At 39.0% G+C, this 18197-nt stretch overlaps 1 protein-coding gene across 11 annotated transcripts in view; it reads right to left on the bottom strand.

Annotated features, from left to right (window-relative positions):
* The window catches only part of GCFC2 (GC-rich sequence DNA-binding factor 2), a 56868-nt gene that overhangs the window by 12877 nt on the left and 25794 nt on the right, over window positions 1-18197 (bottom strand). For 8 of the 11 annotated variants that reach the window (XR_016230253.1, XR_016230254.1, XR_016230255.1 and 5 more), the window contains 6 exons: window positions 17805-17955; window positions 13807-13928; window positions 8518-8594; window positions 4429-4495; window positions 2488-2634; window positions 344-468 (listed from right to left, as the gene is read on the bottom strand). Coding sequence is in view for 3 of the 11 variants with exons in the window: in XM_051842720.3 (XP_051698680.3) it covers window positions 344-468; window positions 2488-2634; window positions 4429-4495; window positions 8518-8594; window positions 13807-13928; window positions 17805-17955 (689 nt within the window). In the remaining 8 variants the exon portion in view is untranslated. Of the gene's footprint in view, window positions 1-343; window positions 469-2487; window positions 2635-4428; window positions 4496-8517; window positions 8595-11357; window positions 11531-13806; window positions 13929-17804; window positions 17956-18197 lie in introns of those variants that run through there. The other 3 variants (XR_011386510.2, XR_011386513.2, XR_011386514.2) reach the window with 2 other exon arrangements.

Below are 18197 nucleotides of genomic sequence, written 5' to 3'. Positions count from 1 at the left end.
CAATCTTTAAAATGACCAAGAAAATTGAAAACACATTTTAAATTGCTTAAAGGAGTTTTTGATTACAGCCTTAATTCTAAATTTCCCTGTGCTTCAGTTTTTTTGGAAGTGCTTATTTTAGGAGATTTACATTTAAAAATATGAATATATATGAAGGGTGACTATAAAATAGTGAGCCATTTCAATACTAACCATGAAAATATCTATCAAGATATTTCGTATTACAAAATCTTCAAAAGATTTTTAAAAGTACAGCATAAATACAAATATATCTAAAAATCGCTGAGAGCATGCAAAATCCTTGAACTCCCAAGTATGGAAGTAACAATAAAATATGTATTACCTGAATTCGGTTGTAGACAACTTATGTGCAGACTGCAATAAAACTTGAGTGAAATTTTCTAGCTGGGGAATAGATGTCCTCATGGCAGAATTTTCAAACCACTTTTCTGGCAGAGAAGCTACTATCTGTTAAGAAAGACACATGGTTTATAATAAATACTTATCTATGGATTTGTATTAACATAATCTTACAGTGATCCTGCAAGTTGAATATATTCTATTAGTTCAAGGTTTAACATTTGTAATTTTTTTCCCTTTGTCAAAGGTCATATATATTTAAAAAAGATGTATTTATTTAAAAGGTGGAGTCATGGGGGTAGGGGAGAGGAGATCAAGAGCTGCTATCCACTGGTTCACTCACCAAATAGTATCATCAGGGAGCTGGGCTGAAGTGGAGCAACTGGAGCTTGAACGGGTACTCACAAGGGATGCTGGCCTCACAGGCCACAGCTTAATTAGCTGTGCTACAATGCTGGCCCCTCTTTGGTCATTTTAATCAGAATAGTCAAACTGTTGACTATTTTGTAAAGAGCTTTTTTACTTAATGTGAACATTAATCCTTGTTAGATGTTACAAGTTTTTTATTTCCTAGTTTCTCAATTCACTGTTTAATTTTTACTACTATTTCAAACACAAAATCAGAAAAACAATAGTATAGTAAGCCAGATGAGCAAAACCCCAATTTTATCAGTGATCAATTCATCTGGAAACCTTTCCTGTGTTGTTGGAGCCACTAGAGTTCTATATTTTTGTTAGATCTATTACTTCTTATGATTTCTTTTGCCCCCCCCCTTTTTTTTAATTTGGAGAGAGAGAGAAAAGAGAGAGAGATAAGAGATATTATTTGTTGGTTGCATGCAATGGCTGGGACTGGGCAGGACCAAAGTTGGGAGCTGGGAATTCAATCTAAGATTCCTATATGGTAAGAACCCAATCACTTGAGCTGTCACTGCTGCCTCGCAGGACTGCATCAGCAGGAAACTGCAGTCAGGAGCCACAGCTGGGTATCAAGCCCACAAACTCTGATATGGGACATCGTCATCTTTTTTTTTTTCTTTGTTGTTGAAGATTATTTTATTTATTTGAAAGATAGAGTTACAGAGAGAAGTAGACACAGAGAGGTCTACTCCTCATTGAGGTTCACTCCTCAAATGGCCGCAATGGCTGGAGCTGAGCTGATCCAAAGCCAGGAGCCAGGAGTTTCTTCCTGGTCTCCCACAAAGGTGCAGGGGCCCAAGGACTTGGGACATCCTCCACTGCTTTCCCTGGCTCATTAGCAGGGAGCTGGATCGGAAGTGGAGTGGTGGGACTTGAAGTGATGCACATGTGGGATGCTGGCACTGCAGGCAGGGGCTTTAACTTGCTGTGCCACAGTGCCGACTCCTACATGGGTATCTTAAATAGCAGACTAAATGCCTGCCCTCATCTTTAAGCTTTCCAAAGGGCTCTCATTCTCAGATGTAGTCATTTATCATAGTATATTTTATAGTTTTACTTTTTACCATTAATATTTTATTTCACCTAAAATTGTTATTGGTATATTCAAGCAGTGAGAAGTAAGGATCTACCATTCTTTTTGTAAACAGCCAGTTGTCCCATAATCATATATTAAGTAATTTTTCCATTCTTTTCCTTATTAGTAGTACTGTAAACCAGTGTCCTAATTCCTAAATTGTTAAGCTGATGTTTTGCTCTTATGTGAGCACAATTTATTTTATTTTATTTTTTTAAGATTTATTTTATTTGTAAGAGTTACAGAGAGAGGCAGAGACAGAGAGAGAGGTCCTCCATATGCTGATTCTCTCCCCAGATGGCCAAAATGGCCAGAGCTGCGCCGATCCGAAGCCAGGAGCCAGGAGCTTCCTCTGGGTCTTCCACATGGGTGGAGGGACCCACGAACTTGGGTCATCTTCTACTGCTATCCCAGGCCATAGCAGAGAGCTGGATTGGAAGAGGAGCAGCTGCGACTAGAACTAGCGCCCATATGGGATGCTGACGTTTCAGGCCAGGGCTTTAACCCACTGCGCCACAGCACCAGGCCCCTTGCTCTTGTGTGAGCACAATTTAAATTACTTTGTGACAAAATAGACTTTACTAGGTGAATTTCAAAATGGTAAAATTACACTCAGTTCCTACACAACTTACCTGGTTGCATTTTGTAACAACTTCTGGCCCAGGAACAGCATTAAGAAGAGCTATAACCAGGTAGCGATTCAGCAGCTTCCCCAGTCCTAGCTCTTGCAGGATGTCATCCTGGAGGAGTCCATTCCAAAGAAGAATATTGCGGAAGAGCTAAAATACAGTATCATGTGAACATACACCTTTTCTCGGAAGCACAATTTTAAGTTTCTAACAAACATAAAAAGATGGTCAAACTCTTAAACTCAACAAAACAGCTCTGCAGGAGTTGTCAATTTTATAACAGAAAACATCTCTGAATATATGTTCCAACCTCCATGAATTCGCTTATCTTATTTTCATTTCCTAGGATAACATCCAAAATCTGTCTCAAATAACATATATTGCAGCCTTCCCAGATGAAAATCTTCTTTAATCGATTCTCTCTCAGAGCCTAGGCTATTGATTACTAGACTGAAGAATCCCAGGATTTATAAAGAACGGCTGTCAAAGTCATTGCTATTATCACTACTGTGTGTCCTTGAGAAATCTACCAATATTGAGAGAATCCTATCTAAAGTAAGATTAACAATAATCTGTGATTGTGGAAATAATTACTTACAATATATTATGTTAAATAAAAGACTGGTTGTCTTTCTCTACTCCAAATCCAGTTTTCTGTGAATTTGATGGCATTTTCTACTTTATTCCCAGTACTACATGAGGATATTTCAAAAAGTGCATATTTTTTTTTGCATTTTGGTACAAAAAATGTAAACTCCATACATAGTTTTTTCAGACTATGCATTTCCCATGAACTTTCTGACGTATTATATTTGCTATTGCTGAGTATTGGACTACAGTTTTTCTAGTTTGTCAATTTTTTACTTTTCACATGATTATTGATGTTGATCTCTTTCCTCGAGTCTTCTCCCTTACTCACGTGACAAACATTAATTCGCCTTATTAAAGCTATTCTTTTTGAAGTCATCTATGTCCTTCTGATGTCAAATCCATAAACATTTCTAGTCCTTGCCTTAACTGTATTTGGTGGCATTCAGTGTTTGTCTTCATTGCTGGAAACCTTTTGTTTAGCTTCCCTGAGGCCACTCACAAGACATTCTATGGTTTCTTTGAGGACCACTTTCCCTGCTCCACTTTTGTCAGGTATTTCCCAAATTCCTGTCCTTAGTCTTTTCCTTGTGTTTCACCCAGTCTCCTCAGACCTTGTCATTCATAACCGTAGCCCCAAACCCTGTCTATTGTAGCTGACTCCAGTTCAAGTCGTTCTCCTGAATTTCAGGAGACGCCCACACTGAACTGCCTCCCATACTCCTAAATTTCTGTCCCAGGGATATCTTCGCCGTGCCTAAAATAGATCTCACCTTCCTTTCCAAACTTTTCCTTCTTCCTCTATCTCCTAGAGGTTCCTCCCAAAATTTCCCAAGCTAACAGGCTGCCAGAGTCAGAAACTTGGCCATGACTTACTCCTCACATGTAATTAATTACCAAGTCCTTTCAATGCTCCATCTTAAATATCTTTTGAACCCATTTTCTCTTTACCATCCCTATTGCCAATAACTTGGCAATGACTTCACCTTGATCTTTTAGACCAGGGGTTAACCAATTAGGAATTGAGAGTGAAATCCAGCCTGCTTCCTGTTTTTGTAGGGTTCATGAGTGAAAAATAGCTTTTACATTTTAAAGTGACATATTTTATAACATGATATACATTGTCCACAAGTTATGTAACATAGCAACACAAATATGTTTATTTGTTTACATACTATCTATGAATATTTTTGAACTACTGTAGCAGGTTTTTGTAGTTTTGATAGAGAATATGTAGCCCACAAAACCTAAAATACTGTTTGGTCTTTACAGGAGTCTGCTGTTCTCCTTTCTATCATAAACCAGACTTTTAAGAAGATTACATAAAAACCTGTATTTTTAACATTTTTTGCTTACCTTTAGACCTGACCAGAACTGTCTTTCTTGAAACTTTGAATGTGGTGAAGTCTTGTTTTCAATAGCACTAATTAGACACAAAATACAAAGGGAGAAAATACAAAGGATTGTTATTTTTTCAGAACCATAGATTAAAAAACAGGTCTTTTTTAAACAATCCAAACTAAATTTGAATGGAATAGAAATGCAGATGTTTTGATGATATCTATACAAATGAATGAACATTCTGACCCAAGAGTCCCATTCAGAAAATGCTACTCACAGACATATTTGCACATGTGCAGAATGATGTGTCTGTAACAATGTCTACATTGTTGCTGGTTACCATTTACCCTTCTCATACTCATCAGTAACAGCAGTTATATGATGACACACCACCCAGCTTATGAAGGAAAGAGGATAAGATGACATGAAAAGATTTCAAAGAGGTACTAAGAGAAAGAAGGTCTGAAACTAGTTGTAACTGTCCACAAATTTTATTCATGTTTAAAATTACAGAGGCAGCTTGAGAGAGTGAATGCATGTGAGTGTGCAAGAGCTCCCATCCACTGGTTTACTCTGACTCCCCAAATGTCTGCAGTGGCCTAGACTGGGCCTAGCTGTAGCAGCTACTGGAAATTCAATCTAGGTCTTCTTAGACTGGATGACAGGGACCCAATTACTTGAGCCATCACCTGCTGTACCCCAGGATCTGCAATGGAAGGAAGCTGGAGTCAAAAGCCAGAGTTCTGGGTACAGAACTCAAGACACTGCCATCTGGGAAGAAGATATCTTAACTGATAGGACAAACACCTGCCCTACAATATACACTCTTTGCTATAGAAAGGAGAGGGAAATAAGATGATAGCATATATACTTATTTATATTCGCAGGAAAAATTCTAGAAAGATAAACAGGAATTCCTACCAGTGATCATTAGTGGATTTTTATTTATTTACAAAGGGGGAAATATCAGACTGCATGGACAGAGGTCAGGGTGGGAACAAAGACAACTTTTCTTTTAAATAAACGAATCAATAAATCACACCCATACTTTTGAACCCTGTGAATGTACCACTCAGCTGAAATGTTACAAACCAAGCTTTGCCAGGGAAGAATTTTTCACATAGACATCTCTTTATGAGTCAAAATATAACAGAAACCTCTGAGGTTCCTTTTCTCCCCTCAATAAAGCTTTTCCACACTTTGATTGCTGACTGAGTAGTTGCATCTCGTGAATTACTGCCAGAACTGAAGCCTTCTTGGCAAATGTATGACCATGCAATGCATCAAATACTACAAGGGTATTTCAAAAAGTCTGTGGAGGGGAGGGTGTTTGGGAGTGGTTGAGATACTGGTTAAAATCCCATGTCCCATACAGGAATGTCTGGGTTCAATACCCAGCTCTGCTCTTGATTCCAGCTTCCTGCTAATGTGCACCCTGAGAAGCAGCAGGTAATGGCTCAAGTAGCTGGGTCCCTGCCACTCATTGTAGGAGACATGGACCGAGTTCCTGGCTACCAGCTTCGACCTGACCCAGCTCAGATTATATAATAGATAAAAAAACAAAATGAAAAGACAATAAATTTAAATAGAAAAAACAAATTGAAGTATGTGGAAACATGGAATTAAAACATAAATTTGTTTTGGGACAAAACTGTTCATTTTTAAACCCATGTATAGTTTTTTTCTAAATAGGCATTTTCTGTGAACTCACTGAAGACCCTTCCTATTTGGTTCATAATCTAAAGTAAACACAGAATTCAAAGTTGCAGTTTTTGGTTCCTTAGTGGTGTTCCAGGCCTTATACTGTGATTTCTCAGTGCTAGACATTATAATGCTCTAAGCACACTCTTCATATTCCCGAAGTCCAGTGAGGTAGGCACTAATTTTAGAACAACTGAAGCAGAGAAAAGCAGAAATAAGGTAAACTACAAGAACACTTTAAAAAGTTCATGAAAAATGGAACTGAAAGGCAGGTATTTGGCATGGTAATTAAGACACTGGTTAAGACTGCCACATCCCTATGGGGGCCGGCGCTGTGGCATAATGGGTAAAACTGCTGCCTGTGGCGCCGGCATCCCATATGGGTGCTGGTTCAAGTCCTAGGTGCTCCACTTCTGATCCAACTCTCTGCTATAGCCTGGGAAAGCAATAGAAGATGGCCCAAGTCCTTGGGCCTCTGCACTGGCATGGGAGACTGGGAAGAAGCTCCTGGCTTTGGATTGGCTGTTGTGGTCATCTGGTTAGTGAACAAGCAGATGGAAGACCTCTCTCTCTGCCTCTCTCTAAATTTGCCTTCCAAATAAACAAATCTTAAAAAAAAAAAAAAAAAAAAAAAGGCTGCCATATCCCATATAGGAGTAACTAGGTTTAAGTCTTGGCTCTAGCTCCCATTTCTAGCTTCCTGCTAATGCACACCCTGGGAGGCAGCAGACGATGGCTCATGCAGGAAAACCTGGAAAGAGCTCCTGGTTTCAGCCTCAGCTCTAATAGGCATTTGGCAAGTGAACCAGAAGATGGGAATTCTGTCTCTCAAGAAATAAATGTTTTAATGAAAAAAAAAAAATCGCTTATTTTGGTGAAAAAAATCCATGCATATGAGTGATATGCAAAATGTTCATGGAAAATATGTATTATAAAAAACTAGACATGAATTTCAAAATACTTTGCACAAAGATGGACTTATCCTATTTTTCTATTTGAACTTCCCATTTTTTAATATAATTTTTTAAAGATTATTTATTTGAAAGGCAGAGTTAGAGAGAGGCAGAGGCAGAGAAAGAGAGAGGTCTTCCATCTGCTGGTTCATTCCCCAGATGGCTGCCAACAGCCGTGAGCTGTGCCAATACAAAGCCAGGAGCCAGGAGCTTCTTTAGGGTCTTCCATGCTGGAGCAGGGGCTCAAGGACTTGTGCCATCTTCCACTGCTTTTCCAGGCCATAGCAGAGAGCTGGATCAGAAGTGGAGTATCTGGGACTCGAACCAGCACCCACATGGGATGCTGGCACCGCAGGCGGCTGCTTTACCTGCTACACCACAATGCCGGCCCCCTTTTTACTTTTTTTTTTTTTTTTAAGATTTATTTATTTGTTTGCAAGTCAGAGTTAGCGAGGGAGAGACAGAGACAGAGACAGAGAGAGGTATCTTTCACTCACTGGTTCACTGCCTAAGATGGACGTACAAGGTGTGACTGGGCCAGGCCTAAGTCAGAAGCCAAGAGCTTCTTCTAGCTCTCCCACATGGGTAGCAGGGCCCAGGCACTTGGATCATCTCCCACTGCTTTTCCCAGGCCACTAACAGGAAGCTGGATTGAAAGCACAACAGCTAGTACACAAACCAGTGCCCATATGGAATGCCAACATTGTAGGCAGTGGCTTTACCTGCTTTGCCCTAATGCTGGCCCAGAACCTGTGTTGTTTATCACCTATTCCCATCTCTTTTTCCTAGGATGCATTAAAGTAAACAATAACAAAAGTTATGTACAAGTGCTAAGCATCATGTAAGGCAGATGAGGAGTCTTCAAAAAGTTTATGGAAAAAAGAAATAAAAGGTAATGTGAATTTTCCACTTTTTTTTTTTTTTTTTCTGACAGGCAGAGTGGACAGTGAGAGAGAGAGACAGAGAGAGAAAGGTCTTCCTTTGCCGTTGGTTCACCCTCCAATGGCCGCCGCTGCAGCCAGCGCACCGCGCTGATCCGATGGCAGGAGCCAGGATCCAGGTGCTTTTCCTGGTCTCCCATGGGGTGCAGGGCCCAAACACCTGGGCCATCCTCCACTGCACTCCCTGGCCATAGCAGAGAGCTGGCCTGGAAGAGGGGCAACCGGGACAGAATCCGGCGCCCCAACCGGGACTAGAACCCGGTGTGCCGGCGCCGCAAGGTGGAGGATTAGCCTATTGAGCCACGGCGCCGGCTTCCACTAACTTTTTGAATTCCTCTTGTATAGTACATGACTGAGCAGTATTTGTTGTAATCTGTTTGCATCATAACAAATGTGTATATGCATATTTTGAAAAACACTTACACTAACATCTTTTGCATTACATTCTTAAACAAGCCCATATTACTTGATTACTTGTTTTAAACAATCTACACTTAACACCTTCTTACCTCTTTGGATACAGAGGGATAAAAACATCATCTTCTATTGCCTTCTTTATTCTTAAAACAATGGATTCAAGTAAATCCTATTTAAAAATTTGAAGAACATCAGTGTTAGTTATAAATGAAATGTATTTATCAAAAACATGTAATTTTAGTTACAAAACAGATCTCAAGAAATAAAAGTCCTATATTTTTTCTGACTACAATGGAAAAAAACATAGTAATCAACCAGAGGAACTGTGGAAATTATGCAAATACATGGAAATTAAACCACAGGCTCCTGACTGGTCAATTAACCCCTTTAACCATTCTTACTCAACACATTACTGGGAATCCTACGTAGAGCAATTAAGCAGGAAGAAAGAAATGAAGGCCGCCATGTAAAAAAAAATTATTTTTTCATTTGAATGGTAGAGTTATATATGAGAGGGACAGATATTCACAACCGAAATAGTTGTAATGGCTGGCGCGTGGCCAGACTGAGGCCAGGAGTTCAGAACTCCATCTGGCTCTCCCACATGGGTGGCAGCCACCCAACCACTTGGGCCATCTTATGCTCTTCCTAGGCACATTAGCAGGGAGCTAGATTAGAAGTGGAGCAGCCAGGATTCGAACTGATGCTCACATACGATGCAAGTACTGCAGGAAGCAGTTAAACCCAGAGTCACAACATGAGACTCGACGGCATCCACTTTTGAAAGAAGGAAGGCGAACTGTCCCTGTTTGCAGATGATATGATAATAAATATAGAAAAACTAAAATCTCCACCAAACAGCACACAAAAAAACAAAAGAACACAAAAAAAAATAATTCAGTTTAAAAATGCAGAATATAAGACTGGCTTCCAAGAATCAGTGGCTTTTTTTTTAAGATTTACTTATTTATTTGAAAGTCAGAGTTACACAGAAAGAGAAGGGGAGGCAGAGAGATAAAGAGATAAAGAGAGGAAGAAGAGAAAGAAAAAGAGAGAGAGGTCTTTCATCCACTGGTTCACTCCCCAGATTGCTACAACAGCTGGAGCTGCGCCAATCCAAAGCCAGAAGCCAGGAGCTTCCTCTGGGTCTCCCACACAGGTGCAGGGGCCCAAGGGCTTAGCCATCTTCTACTGCTTTCCCAGGTCATAGCAGAGAGCCGGATCGGAAGAGGAGCAGCTGGGACTCGAACCGGTGCCCATATGGGATGCCAGCACTGCAGGTGGCAGCTTTACCCACTATGCTACAGCACTGGCCCCCATCAGTAGCATTTCATTACACTCAGTAACAAATCAGATGGAAACGAAATCAAGAAAGCAATTCCATTTTACAACAGCTACACACACTACAAAAATCCCCAGGAATAAATTAAAACAAGGAGGTGAAAGAACTATGCAACAAAAACTGTAATACACTGATGAAAGAAATTGAAGAAGACACTAAAAAGTGTAAAGTCATTCCATGGTCATGGATTTGAAGAATTAATATTTTTAAATGTCCATGCTACACAAAATAATCTACTGATTCAATGCAATCCCTGTCAAAATACCAGCGACACTCTTAACAGAAAGAGAAAAGACAATCCTAAAATTTCTATGGAATCACAAAAGACCTCAAATAGCCAAAGCAGTACCTGATTTCAAAACATACTACAAAGCAATAGCTAAAAGAGCATGGCACTGAAATAAAAACAGACACACTGAGCAACAGAACATAATAAATAAATAAATCCACACGATCTTCAACCAACACGTTTTAAACAAAGGCAACAAGAACATACTATGAAGAACGGACAGTCTCTAATTAGTAATCCTGGGTAAATTGGATATCCATATTCAGAAAACTAGACCCCTATCTCTCAGCATACACAAAAATCAATTCAAAATGTTTAGAACAAAGTCTTAAGTGTAAATCTAAAACTATGAAACTAGTTGAAGAATACATATGGAAAATTCTTGAGACCATTTATCTAGACAAATATTTCCTTGGGATGTGACCCCAAAAGTAAGGCAAACAACACAAGAATTGCTAAATGGGATTATATCAAACTAAAAAGCTTCTGCAATGCAAGGGAAACAGTTACCAATGTAAAATTACAACCTATAGAACAGGAGAAAGTATTTGCAAGCTATTCATTTGACAGAATTTATATCTAGAATATATAAAGAACTCAACCTGACAGCCAAAAAAAAAAATCCAATTAAAACATGGGCAAATAGGTGCTGGCACTGTGGCGAAGTGGATTAAGCTGTTGTCTGCAAAGCTGGCATCCCATATGAACACTGGTTCAAGTCCTGACTAATACAGTTCTGATCCAGCTCCTGGCTAATGTACCTGGGAAGGTAGGGGAAGATGGCCCAAGTGCTTGGGCCCCTGGCACCAATATGGGAGACCCAGATGGAGTTTCAGGCTCCTGACTTTGGCCTGAACCAGCCCCTGTCATTGTGTCCAGCTGTGGAATGAACCAACAGATGGAAGATCTTTAACTCTACCATTCAAATAAATGCATTTTTAAAAATGAGCTATACCTGAATAGATATATTTCAAAAGAAGATATATAAATGGTTAGCAAGTATAGGAAAGAATGTTCAATTACACTAAACATCAGAGAAAGAGAAATCGAAATCACTATGAAATATTCCCTCACCCCAGTTAGAATGGCTATTAACAAAAAGATAAAAAGATAAGTGCTGGCAAGAATGCAGAGAAAAGGGGAACTCTCATACACTGTTGATGGGAATGTAAAATTAGTACAGTCCCTGTGGAAAACAGTATCAAGTTTCCTCAAACTAGAAACAGAACCATGATCTGTTCCAGCAATTCCACTATGGGTATATATCCAAAGGAAAGGAAATCAATAGGTTGTGGAGATACCTGTACTCATATGTTTATTGCAGTACTATTCACAATTGCCATGATACAGAATCAACCTAGGTGTTCCATTGATAGATGAACAGACAAAAAACATGTGGTTCCATATACACAATAGAATATTGCTCAGCCAAAGCAAGAATACAGTCCTGTCAGTTGCAGCAACATGGATGAGCCTGGGGGACATTGTATAAGTGAAACAAGTCAGACACAAAAAGACAATCATTGTATATTACTACTTATGAATGAAAGCTTAAAAAGTTGACTTCACAGAAGTAGAGTAGTGTAGAATAGTGTAGAGTAGAATAGAGTAAAATAGTGATTACTGGAGTCACTGGAAAGGGGAGAAGAGTGTAGGGAATGGATGAAGGATGGTTAATGGGCACAGCTGGATGGGAGGAATAACTTCTAATGTTCTATAGCACAGTAGGGTGACTAACTGCAAACAGTTGTGTACCTCAAAATAGCTAATTGAGAGAATTCAGAATGGTCCCCACACAAGCGTTTGAATGATGGCTATGCTAATTACCCTAACCTAATCATTACACATTGTATAAATGCACTGAAATAACACACTGTACCCCATAAATATGTATGAATAAAAATATATATTAGATTCTTTTAAGCATTGCTTTAGTTGCATCTTAAAAAATATAATTTTAATAGTGCATATTTGTACATACTCACAAAATCGGCTGTTTAGGTAACTATCCAATGAGTACAAGCGAACCTTTCATCTGTGTTGTTGCATATGGTTGTAACAGGATCATTTTCCCTGTCCTAAGGTATTCTGTTGCGTGAACACTATTGATGGGACACTTAGTTTCCAGTGTAGTGTCCATTATGAATAATGCTGCAACAGTTTTAGTATGCATGGACATATATTTCTAATGGGTATATACACAGGAGTGGAATTGCTTTAACAAACCTTCTCAGGAAATCCATTCTTATTCAAAATAGCACATACCTAGTAGAATGAACGGCCATTAGTTTTTTTTGGCTATTAGTTTTCGTGTTACTCAAGTGACATTGTCAACTCACACTAGGTTTACTGTTATAATGTTTAACCTATATTGCTTCAAAGGTATCTCTTCCACTTTTCTTTATGCAGCTGATTTTTCAAATGTAAGGGTATGACCTTCTTTTATTCCTTGTACATTTTGTCTTCTGAGAGTCAATCCATTTTCTCTAATCTGTTGAAATCCTTTTGGATGCTAAAGAATTCCTAGCTTTTTCAGACAAATTTTGTCAGCATGCATTTTACATCCTTATCATTTGGTTAAAACCACCAAACAGGGCAAAGCTGAGACTGTAACACTAACAGACTCATAGTATTCAAGGCCCTGCTGGTTGGAATTTTTTACGTAAATGCTGTTAGTTTCTATGCATCTAACTGTGCCACACCAAGGTTATCTTTCCCATTTGATCCATAACAATCATAACACATTAAATATAATTTCAACTGTACTGTATATGTACAGTTGATAACATTTATCAGTAAATGAGAGATAATATAAAATAATTTGCTATGATGAATAACTATTACTTGGAACATTATTTAGTCTAGTAATTCTGAATCTGGAATGATTTTCCTACCCCCAGAAGATAGTTTACAATAAGTGGAGCCATTTTGGTTGTCAAGACTGGCATCTGCTGAACACAGGATAAGGATACTGCTAAGCATACAACAATGCACAGACAGTCCCCACAACAAAGAATTACCTGGTTCAAACACTGAGATGGAAAAACCCATAAGTAATCTAGACTCCTACTAACACAAAGAAGACGTTTATCTGTGATGCTCATGAGGCAATGTGGTCAGAGAGAAAAGCCTGGGCTTCAGAGGCAACTAACTAAGGTTCAAATCCTAGCTTTATTGTGTTACTGTGAGCAAGTGTTTGAGATTCATTTTCTTCAACTGTCCTACTGAATTTTTAATCTTTAAAGCAATTATTTAATTTGACAGATTATAAGTAACTAGTTAATACTATGAGTGTCACCTAATTTAGAAATCACTGTTAAATCAAACCCAGAACATAACTAGATTTTTTTAAAAAAGAACAAAGCAGTGAGTTTTACTTTCTTTTATAAGTAATAAAACTACTAATGAATTAATTCCTGTTGACCTCTGCAGGGCCAAGGCATGTTCATAAACCTGAGAAACGGTTGCTGGGTCACAAGAACACAAATCAAACCACTGACACAGAGAAATAAACTAATAGGAATGGAAGCAATAATATGGATCTTATCTATACTTCAACTAATCATGATTACCACTGTTGTTAGAGTGCTTAGCAGTATTAGGGTATATTCAATCCTCACATCTACAAATCAGAGCAAACATGTTTTCTCCCAGTTTCCTGATTCTCCATCTTCTATAAACAACAACTTATCATAAAATTACACAGATTTACAAATAAATCAAAGAATTTATAACTCCAGAAAATATTACCTGTTTGCTTGTATTAACTTCATTTTCGCAAGTGGAAAGTTCTTCAAAAATCACTCTGCAATGTGTTATTAAACTCGTTGTCTGTGAGGTTGACAAGGGATCCCAAATAAATTGGACAAAGTCTGAAACAAATATTTCAGTGACTCACAACTTATTTATAAGATTGTTTTGTTTCTTACACATGAATAACTGAAGCCTTCCACATTTCTTTTCTTAGTTTAAACCCCATGCCAGTCATTGCCATTATGTATTTGCACACATTCTCTACTTCTTGTCTTTACTGAACTTATCTGGCTAACTCATAATCCTTGTTAAATCCATCTTGTCACCAAATCTGCCTGCAGGCACACAGCAAATATGTGGCTGGAAAAAAAGGTGCATTAATAAAACTCAAGGGAGACCTTATCCATCAGAAATCATATTCTCTTTCCCTAGTCCACTCTCCTTGTCTAGATGGTCATTCGGTACATTCTCCTTCCTGCTGAATCTTCCTCTTAGCTGATGGACTTTACTTTCTTACTTTTTATTCTCCCTTGCTCCCTCCCAAATTACTTCCCAACTTGATGGAAACAACTAACTTGTATACTATTCCTGTGGATGAAATACCCATGCTCCCAGTCAAGGCCAACACTTGATCTGTACATGAGATCCCAACCCTTTTGACTTACTGGAAGATCCTACTCACAAAATTCTGTCCTTTCCTTTCATATTGTCATTACTTCTACTGAATCTCTTATCACTCTACAATTATTTCTCTTGTATTAAAATTAAATTTCCAGGGGCTGGTGCTGTGGCATGGCAGATAAAGCTGCCACCTGCAGTGCCGGCATCCCATATGGGTGCCAGTTTGAGTCCTGGCTGCTCCACTTCCAATCCAGCTCTCTGCAATGGCCTGGGAATGCAGTGGAAGATGGCTCAGGTCCTTGGGCCCCTGCATCCGCATCGGAGACCAGGAAGAAGCTCCTGGGTCCTCGCTTCAGACAGGCGCAGCTCTGGCCGTTGTGGCCAACTGGCGAGTGAACCAGTGGATGGAAGACCTCTCTCTCTCTCTGCCTCTCCTTCTCTCTCTGTGTGATTCTGACTTTTAAATAAATAAATAAATTAAAAAAAAAAAAAAAAAAAAACCACTGGCCTGCAGCACCAGGCATCCCAATGGTTACTGGTTCAAGTCCCAGCTGTTCCACTTAAAAAAAAAAAAATTAAACTTCCTTTTAACCATACTTCTCCTTCCAGCACTGCTCCATTTTTCTCCTTCGTTTTATAATAAAATTCCTCAAACTACTGTCTAAACTTTCATTTCAGACTTCCCTCTTTCCATTCTTCTTAATTCCCCTTTAATTAGGCTTACCTCTCAACACTCCAAACTACTTTAATCATAGATAACAATAATTTAGCAAACTCCAGTAGATGACTCCAATCATCAACTGCCTTACTTCCAACAACTTCAAGAGTTGATCATTCTCTTTTCCTAGAAACACTTTTTTCATGTAGCTCTGGCATGCCAGATTCATGGTTTCCTGCCCACCTCTCTGGTATTCTTTTGCTGGGCACCTGTTACCTCTTTGACTGCTAAATGCTGCAGCACTTCAGGATCTCTGGTCACTTAACTTTTCTTTCCTATTTACATCCACTGTTTTAGTGTTTAAAGCCAGTTTTATGGCTTTAAGTATCATAAGTACACTAATAAATTCCAAATTTATACATCCTGCCTTGACCCTTGACCTCCCCCCTTTTTTAAAATTAAAGATTTTATTTATTTATTTGAAAGGTAGAGTTACAGAGAGAGGGAGATTCAGAGAAAGAGAGAATCTTCCATCTGTTGGTTCACTCCCCAATGGCCACAATGGCTGGAGCTAGACCAGACCGAAGCCAGGAGTCAGGAGCTTATTCTGGGTCTCCCATGCAGGTGCAGAAGCCCAAGAACTTGGGCCATCTTCTACTGCTTTCCCAGGCCATAAGAAGAGAGCTGGATCAGAAGAAGAGCAGCCAGGACATGAACCGGCACCCATGAACTTAGCCTGCTACACCACAGAGCTTGCTCCGACCTCCCTTTTAAGATTCATTTATCCAATAATTTGACACTGTGATTCAGATGACAAAGTCTCAAATTCAGCCATGTCCCAAACAGAGCTACTGATAGACCTGTCCACTGTAAACTTAATTCTCTCAGTCTTTTCCATTACAGGAAATGACAACTCTGGCCTTTTAGCTGCTCAGGCCCCAAACAAATCATTGTGATTCCTTCTCTTGCCTCACAATCAATCTATTAGAAAATTGTTATGGCTACCTTTGAAGTATATTTAGAACTCAATCACTATAAATGTTTATTTTTACTTATTTGAAATGCAGCGAGACTGAGAAGGGGATAGTGACAGATCTTCATCTGCTGGTTCATTTCCCAAATGTCTGTAACAGCAGGGGCTGGGTCAGGGTGAAGCCAAGAGCCAGGAACTCCATCTGGGTCTCCAACATGGGTGGCAGAGACCCAGGTATTTAAGCCATCAGCTGCTGCCTCCCAGGGTATGCATTATTATTTTTTTAAAAAGATTTTATTTGAGAGGTAGAGTTACAGTGAGAAGGAAAGACAGAAAGCTAAGTCCTTCCATCCACTGATTCACTCCCTAAATGTCCCTAATGGCTGGAGCTACACCAATATGAAGCCAGGAGCCAGGAGCTTCTTCCGGGTCTCCCACGCGGGTACAGGGGCCATCTTCTGCTGCTTTCCCAGGCCACAGCAGAGAGCTGGATCAGAAGAGGAGCAGCCAGGACTAGAACCATGCCCATGTGGGATGCCAGCACCGCAGGCAGAGGATTAACCACAGCACCAGCCCTCAGTGTATGCATTATTCAGAACTTGGATTGGAAGCTGAGGCAGATTGAAACCCAGTTACTTCGATATCGGATGTGTGCCACACTTACAGCACAACACTAAAGAACCTAGTCAGTATTAATTTCTCATAAAAATACTAATTTGTGGGACTATTTAATCATAAGTATTTGGATTTTTCAGAAAGGTACTTCAATGAGGCACTTATATTAATAGAGTTCGTTAAAAATAACAACTGATACACTCCACAACACACTGTTTCATTACAAAAATCTAAAGTTTAATCAAGCTGGCTGCAAGGCAATGTAGAAAGCTGACTGCTTAATCTTTTTCAACAGAGATTTGCATTTACTGTTACCAAATTCATTATTAGTAATAAAGTCTAACAGCTTCTTATCAAAGCATAGTTTCAAGTAAAGTGAGTTGTCAGACTTTGAAGGCACCAGCACTAATGCTAAGTGGCCATAGTTACTAGCTGCACATGCAAAGAGAATGCAGTTTTTTTTTTTTTAATTTAAAGAAAACAAGAAACATTAATGGGAGAAGTTAAGGGAAAGAAAGAGGTTCATAAAGTACAGATGTAAGTATACCACTAACAGATGAGTAAGGTGTCCCAGAAGCAGCAGAACTGTCACAAATGCTAAATGCTCAGCGTATTAGTGGTTTGGTTACCAACCAACAGCACACAAAAATTTTTTTTTAACCAGCTTAAAATTAACATTTGTTGGTCTTCATTTTAAAGGCAAAAAGAGAGAGAAAGAGAGACAGCTAGAGGTCTTTCATCCAATGGTTTGTTCCTTAAATGGTTCAGTGGGGACTGAGCCTGGGGGAAGCCAAGAGCACAGAACTCAATCTGCATCTTCCACATGTATGGCAAGGACTTGAGTACCTGAGCTATCACCTGCTGCCTCCTAAGGTGGGCAGCAGCAGGAAGCCAGAATTCTAAGTAGAGCTGAGACTCAAACCTAGGAACCTTGATTTGGGATACAGATGTCCCAAGCGGCATCTTAACCACTAGACAAAGGTCCACCCTAACATCTGTTGATCTTTACTGCATAACATTTCCTTGTGTTCAAAGATTCCCAAAACACCATTTGTAGCTGTAACAGAAATTAATAATCTTATATCTGTCAAAGAACAATTTAATCTGAGCAAGATTACAGAATAGTACCTTTCAGCCGTGGAATAACTGTTTTGTTGATGATAGCAGACAAAATTTTTTTATCAGAACTGTCATCCTTACTTGAATTTTCCACATGGCTATCCACAAATTTTTGTATAGATGTGAACCATGGCATCTGTTTTAAACCTATGGAATCCAACTTAAATACAAAATTATAAAAGTTAGAAATAAATTCTTAAACATTAGTGTATTTTAAAATAGTTACATTTTTCAATAAATACCAGAACTTTTCTTAGGATCAAAGGAGAATAATTCTCTATTTTAAAATTATGTATGTATCATTACAGCACCAGGCAAGGCAGGATGACCTAAGACATGGTATCTAGTAATATAAGAAGTTGCAGCATTTCATGCATTTACTTATACATAAATACTCAAATG

Source organism: Oryctolagus cuniculus, chromosome 2 (assembly GCF_051225735.1).
Source record: "Oryctolagus cuniculus isolate XC-2025 breed Fujian yellow rabbit chromosome 2, ASM5122573v1, whole genome shotgun sequence".
Taxonomy (NCBI): Eukaryota; Metazoa; Chordata; class Mammalia; order Lagomorpha; family Leporidae; genus Oryctolagus; species Oryctolagus cuniculus.
Note: the sequence above shows the minus strand (reverse complement) of the source record. Positions and strands in the feature narration are given on the sequence as shown.